The sequence below is a fragment of the Lactuca sativa genome, chromosome 2 (genome assembly GCF_002870075.4).
Source record: "Lactuca sativa cultivar Salinas chromosome 2, Lsat_Salinas_v11, whole genome shotgun sequence".
In the NCBI taxonomy this organism is placed as follows: Eukaryota; Viridiplantae; Streptophyta; class Magnoliopsida; order Asterales; family Asteraceae; genus Lactuca; species Lactuca sativa.
In genome coordinates, this window is record NC_056624.2 from 164,948,751 (window position 1) to 164,958,546 (window position 9,796).

Consider the following 9,796-nt stretch of genomic DNA (forward strand, 5'->3'; position numbering starts at 1 on the left):
TTAAACATCCAAATACGCCACCGAGTAGTTGAAACAATGGCATCAAACTCCAACTTCCTTGACGCAGGCATCGCTAAAGAGTCTATCAACCCATCCAAATCACGAACCGAATGCATCGAAGATAGTCAATCACTCATCTACTTATCTTATCCGTAATAGGTGACACTTCACAGTCCAAAGAAAATATGATATGCTTTTTTTTTTTCTATTGGTTATTACAAATAAGATAAAGAGAAGAAGGAAGACCAATACCTCTAACCAAATAATTGCCTTTAGTCGGAAGTTGATCCAAATTAATATTAACTTTCTTTGGAATGGAATCACACTGATGTAACATTCTCAAAGTGACTATATACGTTATTTATTTAGTAATTTTATTAAATAAATAAGTTTAAATCAAAATAAAACAGTTATTTTAATATAAATAAATAATATTGATAAATATAATGCTATAAATCAATTACAAGTTTAATAATAAAAAAAATATGTTAGAAGAACTCAAGCTGTCAACTTATGAAAGTTAATATTAGATTCTTGACCGAATGGACTTGAATGTCGTAAATTATACGAGGAAGGGTTAATTAGGAAAATATAAAACATACTAGTTAAGTTTTAGTCAAAATGATATCATAATGTAAGGTTATTGAGTGGATGAACCATTTTTAATGTTGAATGTGATATCCCAGTGCATGCTTGCATTAGCAATCTCAACTTCATGTTTTTATATTTTGTGAAACTAGCATTGTGACTTTATGAATATATATTTATCTTTTATAAAAAAATGTTTGTATATGGTGAAGGTTGGAAGTTAGAATTGGCTAAAGGGTTTATTGTAAAAAATAAGTAGTTGCCTCAAGAATGTGGTGTTATCCAAAAATATCAATTTGTCTTTATGTGTATATTATATGGCTATGAATATGAAAGTGGAATTGGCAAATTACATACAAACCATACCAATTGGTAACACGATAATAATTTGAGTGTGCTCACATTTGATACTTTTCGAATGTGCTCAACTTTGTTAAGATATCATTGGAAATTGGAGATTAATAATACATACATAACCCAAAACATGAATACATACACAAACCAAAACATCAACACATCAATTGTTAATACATGTACAATCCAAAAGAACAAGATGGTATATAACCACTACAATTAGTAAATATATTAACAAAAAAGACAACCCTACATTATCATATAAACTACATACCCAAAAGAAAGATCACCACCGAGAACCAAAAGATTAAGAAGTTCCACATCTTCATCCAAGAAATGATAGTAGACGGGGTACTTTCATCACAACCTAACTTATTCCTCATGTCATGAGGGTCATAAAATGAAAAATCATCGATATCTATGACATCAAAATAGTTTATGGTTTCATTGATACACCTTCTTCCCGAGAAATTAGTGGACTTCCAACCATGATGAAACTTCATTGTGAAAAAAAAATATGGACTAGAAATACGAATTTCCAGAAAGGTAAAGGACCATTTATGTAACTGGCTCTTATAAGTATTTTGTCTTCATCCTAAGGCGTAGGATAAGAGAGGATCGAGTATTAGGTATTAATATTAACATTTAATTTAATTAAATATAATTATTGATTTATGAATATAATATTTTGAAATATACCGCGATTTACGGTCGTAAGGTAGGCCTAGTGGGACAGGATAAAGACTTTGGATTCCCCATAACTCACGTACACGTCTCCACATTCATCCAATCGAATCTTGCCACGTCTGCATAAAGATCTACGGTTTTTCATTTTTAATTGTATTTCCTCAATTAAAGAATATAATTTGGCGGGCATTCAGAATTAATTCAAATTGCGGATTTAAAACCCTAGCAACTTTCACTTCCCCCAATTTCTTCATCCTCTCTCTACTTTCTCTCTCTACAGGTTCGTTTGCTCCCTCTCTAATCTCTGGTCGAATCTGTTTGTTTGCTTTCGTTGGCGCGTGATTTTCGATTAATTCGTCATTTTGGGATGGATTGATTGCTTCAATTTTGTGTTTTAGTTCGTATCGACTTTTAGTTGTTTTTATCCGTTTATGAAGTCTCGTTCGTGATTCCTTTTACCAGTTCTACGATGTTTGTTTGATGTGATTATCATCATCTCCAATTTGTGCATGTTGTGCTTCTGATTTTAGGGGTTTTTGGTTGTTGGTTATGGATACAGGTGAATTGAGTAACCGAGCGAGAGGATGATAGCCAATGGCGACTTCTGATGGTAATAATTACTTGCATATTAAGAGAAAAAGTTCCTTCGTGTTTATAGACAGTAGGCTGCAGTTCGGTTTTGTCTTCGTATACGACAGTTGTTCAGCTTGTGCAATCAGACTGCTGTCCACAAACTTGGAACAAGTACTTTCCTTTGATTGATCTGAACTTGCACGAAGTTGTTGTTGCCTGTCTGTTTTCAGTCGTTATTCTTCATTTTTATAAACAGAGATCTGTATCTGATTTTCTCGCAATCTGGTGTTGATTTCGCTATTCATATTTCACACGGATTGTTTAGTTTTAAAGTTCAGAGTTTTAACAGATTTGAGATGTGATTATACTGCTTTAGGTACATTGGTGGTTGCCTTTGGTTGTGACGTTAGTTTGGATCTGAGCAGCAGTAGGCGGAAACATAAATTCTGGCTTTTGGTCCCTCTGGAAGGATTAGAATCGTACGGTTGACATCTGAAAAGAAGAAACTGAATGGGTAAAGTGTCCCCTAAAGAGAAAATGTCAAAGACATCAAAGCAGAAGAGGCGTAATCATGGTTCTAACAAGTACTTGAAGCCAGGTGCTCTTGCTCAGCTCCGTAATAGCAAGGCCTCAGCATCAAAATCATCTACAGATATTTCAAAGAACAGTGTTGATGTTATGGATGAAGAGAAGACTCACAGAGCTCCTCTTTTTCAGAGTAAACATGCAAATGATACACCTATAATTTTATCCCCTGAAAAGTTCAGATATAATGTGGCTGGACCAGTTGATTTGCTCAAAGAGAATAATTTACAAAGAACACCCAAAACTCCACGCCCTGAAGGAAATGCATCAGATTATGACTCCAGACTCGAATCTCTCCCAATGGAATTGCTGGTAACAACATTTTCATATCTACTTAGATTGTTTCTATAATTTTGTTTCCATCTTATATTCTTATTCATTCTTGTCTATGATTGAAGGTCAAAATACTCTGCCACTTGCACCATGATCAACTAAGAGCTGTTTTCCATGTCTCTGAAAGAGTCAGAAAGGCTGTGAGTTTCTTCATAAGTTTCTCCTTTCCATTTACTCATCAAACCAATAGTTTGATTGTAAAACTAAGAAATGATCATCTGTTCATTTCACAGGTTGTTATAGCTCGACAATTCCATTTCAACTACACAACACCAGATAGATCTAGACAAGAAATGCTGTGCACATCAACACCATTACCTACTGAACATTGGCCTTTTGTGAGGTTATTATCTCGATTACCTTTTCTTTTTCTCTCCTTTTCTTGAAAGTTAGAATTATGATTTGATTTTGAATCTATTACAGCAAGGGAGATGGAAAAGGCAAAGTTTTGACACTACCCAACACCCCAAAAGCACCTAGGCATGGACCCCGCCCTCCATCCCGCCTGAAACTAACTGAAATGCGCCAAATTGCAGCAGTTCTGTTTCAAGAATCAGCATTTCCTCCTCCTAGGTACATTGTTCCATCTCTTTTACCAAAACCAATCTGCAAATCATTTGCTTCAAATCGGGTATTGTTCTATGATGAAGAGCTTGAGCTTTGCCAGGCTGTCGCTCAGAATAAGCTTCGTTAGTCGGTCTTCTTCATTTGTGGCCTTCTTTTATGTACAGTAGTACCCCCCCCCCCCCCCCCCCCCAAAAAAAAAAAAAAAGAGGAACTTTTAGTCTTTGATGTGTTCTTAGGTTCTTGCCACTAGTAGGTAGGTAGGATAAGATGGTGAAATTTTGAAAGTCTATTGGGGTTGTCATCGGCTTGATGATGACCTTAAGATTTGGGTGAGTGGTAGAATACTATGGTTGATAATATGAAATAATGTGTTTGGTTTTATGTTTTGTACATATTGTGAGGACAATTTGCTTTTAGGATGTTGGTTTGTTACTCTTTTTGGATAATATTTCTATAATACTATAGAGTTTTTGTGTTTGTGTTCTTGAGATTCTTTGTATTCTATGCTCAAATCCATTTCAAGATGTTGTGTTTTTGTAGTTTGAGTGTTTTCCATAACTTTCCACAATCTTTTTGTAGTCTTTAAGGCCCTTTTTGGGACATGATATAATATATTGTAGTTTGTACTGTGTTTGGTGTGCATTGGGACTCAGATTGAGACTGGTATTAGTGGAACAAAAATTGAAGTATTTTTTCCTATTCAAAAAGGTTGGAGAGGGAGTTCTGATATTTTGTTTGTGCAAAAGACATGGACTTTTAGAATGTGATATGAACACATTCAAAAACAAATAGTTTGTGTAGCTTTTTAATGTTAAAAGTGAAGGAAAATCCATGTCTTTTGCACAAACTATTTGTTTTTGAATGTGTAGTTCATTTATGGGATGAATGAGAAAGTGTAGTTACACTTACATGAAAGTGTAGTTCATTTATGGGATGAATGAGAAAGAAAGTGATGGGGGAGCTTGTATGTCTCACAAGAACACTTTAACACTTCATTGATGTGGGCATGGTCTTGTTTGTGATTGGAGCTACATCACTAGCATTAAATGCATTTCACTGCTTATCACTTTTATACATTAATTGAATCCATATATATTGGTCCTTCTGATATTAACAATTTGATTGCTGAGACTTGATTTGAAAAAAAAATGTTAAGTGATGATCATTTTAATGCAAAATATGTCAAACTTGGGATGACATGATTATGTGATGAAATCTAAAATGTTGTATCAAATATAAACACATGAAGTATGCAAGCGAGGTTATAGGGAAAACATACATAACAGAATTTTATAAGCTCAAATAGAATGACTAAAACTTCCAAAATCTTTAAAAATAATGTTTATGCAAAACACGTTATTTGATAAATCTTATCACAAGTACACTTATTGAGTTTACTATTTGGCATGTATTAAAAATTTCATTTTCAACTAAACATGTCATTTATAAATGCCAGTTCAAAAAAAGAAGCTTTCTTTTTTTGTTTTTTTTTTTCAGCAAAACTTTTAGACATAGACAAATTCAATGCACATGTTTGGTGTTTCTTTATTTTGCAAAAAAAAAAAAATCATCGAGAAAAAATGTTGTTGGGTTCTCATTTTTTGATCTAAAAGACCCTATACTGTAAATTTCATTCACAACTAAATAATCGCGTCGTATAAATTTTAGAAGTTACATTTCCATTAAAAAAGAGAAAAAAAAAGACAAATCTGGCCACAGTGATATATGAGATGCAAAAAAATAGCTCCAAGTTTTCTGATTTCCACAAAATAATCACCAATTTCGTATTTGAGACTTTCTTATTTTTCAAATCTAGTGCACCCTGTTTGTTACATTCTTTAGACTTTTCTTATTTATATACATTTTTTTCTGAAAAATGTCTCTCAACCAAACATTTCAATTTTTTACTGCAACTTTAAAAATTTTCTTTGTGATAAAAAAAGCGATTTATGCAATAATTTAAATAATCTTACAGATCAATTTCGTAATATAGAATGAAACTTTCCGTGGTATACAATTTTCTTTTAGTTTTTTAATTTTTTTGGTCGGGGACATACAAAGAAAAGTTCTCAGCAAACAATAAACCTCGCAATGATGCATAATTAGCGGTTATTTGTGGAAAAAAGAAAAAAAAAGAGATGCTATATTGTAGCAAATTATGTGTTACACAACTAGAGTTGTCTTTTTGTCGCTATACATAATCTTAAAGGTTAAATCAAATGCATACAACATGATACTCTACGGATTCTTTATTATACACAATAGAAATATACTTTTAACTTTCATCATATCATATATACTTTTATCATATTTAACCAAAAACCCATACCCGAAAATTAGCATGAATCTGAAGTAAACAACAAGAAAAATAGAGCTTTCGATAGCAAACTACATGATTACTACTACATTAAGATCTTTTGACTTTTGAGAGCTTATAAAATCAAAATACAAATCAACAAACATATATGAAAATGAAATCCAAGAACAAGCCATGGTCAACTAGTTTTCTCTCTCTTCTTCATCACAATATGGAACACGCCTTTTGACCTTTTCCCTTCTTCTTCTTCGCCTTTGGAGGCGCCAGAACAACTTTAATGGCAGCATCAAAAACTTGCTTCACATTCTGCCCCCAAAAAAAATATTAAAAAAAAAATCAAAATTTAAAATATCAAATCCCCTAAAAAAAATCAAACCAAAGTCAAACCTACCAGCTGTGTTTTTGAACTACATTCAATGTACTCAGGAGCTCCAATCGTATCCTTCAACTCCTCTCCCTGTAAAACACACAGAATATTAATTAAATCACAAAATATTTTTAAAGTAAAAAATAAAATAATATTAAGAGTATTAAATCACCTGAGCAGAAGTAATGGGTGTTGCATTAGGATGATCCACGAAAAACTGCTTATCATCCCGAAGATCTAAAATCCAAAAAGATTCAATTTTGACACGTAATTTGATTATTTCTCAATCATATGAAGATACTTCCCAAAAAAAGAAAAAAAGAAGAATCATTCATGAAATACCAAAAAAAAAAAAAATTACAAATGAAAAAAGAAGAATCATTCATTCATAACTCACCAAGTTTTGTCCCAACAAGAACAATTGGAACGCCAGGAGCATAATGCTTCAACTCAGGAATCCACTGAAAATATAAACAAAAAGACGTAAATACCCTTCTCATTAAACTGGGACTAAGACCAATGCCAATGACATGACATGACATGACATGAAAGAACAGACTCTCCTACATTTGGCATTTGGACTGATGTCAATGCATAAAGTTGGGACTGTGCAAAAGACGTAAATGCCCTTATCATTAAACGGGGCTATAAAAAAAAAAAAAAATGAGATGTTTCACCTTTTTGGAGACGTTTTCATAGCTGGCTTTGCTAATGAGAGAGAATGCCAAAATGAAAACATCGGCCCCACGATAACTCAACGGTCTTAATCTGTTATAATCCTCCTGTCCTGTTTTCATACAAACCATGATTAAGTTAACTTACCCATGTTTCAAAATCAAACAAAGGGGTTTTAACTTTAAATAAATAATAAACAAATCAATGAAAGTAAATTTACTATTTTTTGCATTTAACCCATCGAAAATATATTGCAAAGTTCACTGAAAAGGTTAATTACCAGCAGTGTCCCACAAGCCTAGGTTAACTGTGCTTCCATTCACAACCACATTGGCACTGAAGTTATCAAATACAGTTGGAACATAATCCTGTTTAACCATAATCAATAACACATATTCAATAATGGTTTTGTAACTTTAATCACAAAGTATATGATTATGTGATAAATTTGATATACAACTGGAGAAAATTCATCGATTTTGTCAACAAAATGCTCAAACTTTATGCAGATTGGTAAAATCGGGAACAAGATAAAATTCATCATTTTTATAAACAAATGTTTAACCGCATTGGAGTAATCTTTGATCAATAACAATAAAACCCAAAACAAGAGAAAGTTCTAATGAGTTAAAGAGAATAAGCAAAATAGTTTGACAGCTGTAAGCAATGACACGAAGAATGAGAACACGATTACACGAACAAGACAAAGGAGTATTTAAATCTTTAATCAATAAAAAACAAGAACAAGAACAGAAAAGAAAATTAAGGAAAAATTTTCATTTTTATTAAGAGAAAATTCATCCTCTTTATCAAGAAAACCCATATTAGAGTTAGATACCCAAAAAGAATGTCGTCATCATATACTGATTCTCTTTTTCCAATTAAATAGGAATCAATCAAAAGTGCATTCAAATTTTCAACCAATAGAATCAAGAGCACTATTCATCAATCAATAAATAAATTGATACCAAGTAAGAATGTCCATAAAATTAACAAGAATTTGAAAACATTGGGGGAGAAAATAATCACCGTAGGGAAGGTGTTGCTGGTGTAAGAAATCAAGAGACATGTCTTTCCGACAGCGCCATCACCGACTGTGACGCACTTTATGAACCTCGATGCGCTCATATTTCTTCAGATCTTCTTCTACCTTCAGAAGACCTGATTACCGAAGAACTCAAGAATTCCCCTTTTCTCCTTTTCTTTCGTTACCTTCTGACAAAATTCGACCTTGTTTTGTTTAAAATGAACGACAATTTGCAAAGTTTTCCAGCGAAACACCAAGAACAAACCCTAAGAAAAAAATGCAAAAGGGAAAATTGTATACTACAAGGAGTAATTTTCTTTCTTGTTGGAACAGAAAACCCTAAAGAGAGGGAATTGTTTGGGGGTTGAAAGAGATGAGAGGGCCTTTGTTTCGCCGGGAAACAATGCCGTTGAATCGTTCGCTGGGTGGTGGAGATGAACTCTCTCTCTCTCTCTCTCTCTCTGGATTTCTTGATTTAAAATAAGTTTGAAAAAATTCTGAATTTTGTGTTTTTGTTGTGCCAACGAAATAGGTGCTTGATGGATTAATATTGCTGTAATTACATAATCGGCTGCTTCATTTATAAATACAACTGTGTAATTCAAATCAAATCTTAAATGATTTCTCTTTTTGTTTTTTTTTTCCTTCTGATTCTTGTATTGAAATTATTATACTTACTTTAATAATTTAAAGTTAATTACGGGTTGTCGTATTATTTTGAATGATCAAAAGTTAAATTATATATTTTAAAATGTTTCATTTAACATATAACAATAACAATAGTAGAACCCAAAGTCCTATAAATTTAGATGTCTAATATAGATGGTAGACAGCTGAAACGATTTCCAAATAAGACGACATTAAATAATTTGTCGACTTATAAGAAATCTTGCAAACATTAGGCCACCATCAAACATATAAAGAGAGATAAATGATAATCAAGTAAATTAATAGATAGTGGTTTGTGGTTAAAGTCTATTTAGTAAAATAAGGTATAGACAGTAAACTTAGGATAAGGAGGGTTTCGAGTATACATATGCACAATTTATGGATACACAACACTAAACCAACTAAAAACAATAATTATTGGGTTCGTGAAAACTTGTGGGAGATATCGGAGAAGGAGAAACAACCTAATTTGTATCTGTTTTGGGGTAATGTGGATATTATGGAAAACAAGATGTGAATGGGTGTTCGGGAGCATACGAAATTCACACTTCCAGATCATTGATAGTGTTAAGTCTATTGTATTCAATTGGCTTAGGCACAGGAGAGTAGATTGTCATTTCAAATGGGTTGATTGGTGTGTTTGCCCTTTAAATTGTCTGTAATTCAAGCTCAAATGTAGCTTTCCTTTCTGAGCCTGCCTAACACCTTGCTAGGTGGTGCTTCGTTAATAAAATGTGCCGGTTCTAAAAAAAAACTAAAAACAATAATTAATGGAGCAAACACTATACATAATTGTCATATCAAATATAGCATACAATAAGAAACAAAGCAAAGTGCACTCCTAGGGATACAAGCAAATACATCGTACAATTTGACGGGCATTCACACCCAAACAAAGGTCACAATGAAAGGACTACAAATAAAAGCAACAAATGACCACTACAAGTGGAAACATGTGTTACAACTTTTAGAATATCCATAAGAAAGGAGGGAGTCGTTTCCTTCTAACCCAATGAACCCACTGGCATATCATTGTTTCTATTTTATTTTTCTT

The 9,796-nt window shown here is 32.8% G+C and overlaps 2 protein-coding genes across 4 annotated transcripts; one reads left to right on the forward strand and one right to left on the reverse strand.

Annotated features, from left to right (window-relative positions):
• Positions 1-1,802: 1,802 nt before the first annotated feature.
• LOC111902579 (F-box protein At4g35930) lies at positions 1,803-4,170 on the forward strand. Of its 3 annotated transcripts, none has more exons than XM_023898407.3 (6): positions 1,803-1,909; positions 2,189-2,373; positions 2,579-3,099; positions 3,186-3,260; positions 3,354-3,463; positions 3,544-4,170. In XM_023898407.3, exons 3-6 carry the CDS (start codon positions 2,713-2,715, stop codon positions 3,812-3,814), a joined length of 843 nt encoding a protein of 280 aa, XP_023754175.1. In that variant the 5' UTR covers positions 1,803-1,909; positions 2,189-2,373; positions 2,579-2,712; the 3' UTR covers positions 3,815-4,170. The 3 variants fall into 3 exon arrangements, with proteins under 3 accessions (XP_023754175.1, XP_023754174.1, XP_052624446.1); XM_023898406.3 differs by having other exon boundaries at positions 1,815-1,909; positions 2,189-2,239; XM_052768486.1 differs by lacking the exon at positions 1,803-1,909 and having other exon boundaries at positions 1,923-2,373.
• A 1,787-nt stretch (positions 4,171-5,957) lies between these two features.
• LOC111902582 (rac-like GTP-binding protein RHO1) lies at positions 5,958-8,607 on the reverse strand. Its single transcript, XM_023898410.3, has 7 exons — positions 8,076-8,607; positions 7,327-7,414; positions 7,049-7,158; positions 6,769-6,832; positions 6,544-6,608; positions 6,396-6,461; positions 5,958-6,310 (listed from the first exon to the last, which is right to left on the reverse strand). Exons 1-7 carry the CDS (start codon positions 8,172-8,174, stop codon positions 6,209-6,211), a joined length of 594 nt encoding a protein of 197 aa, XP_023754178.1. The 5' UTR covers positions 8,175-8,607; the 3' UTR covers positions 5,958-6,208.
• Between the last annotated feature and the right edge of the window lie 1,189 nt (positions 8,608-9,796).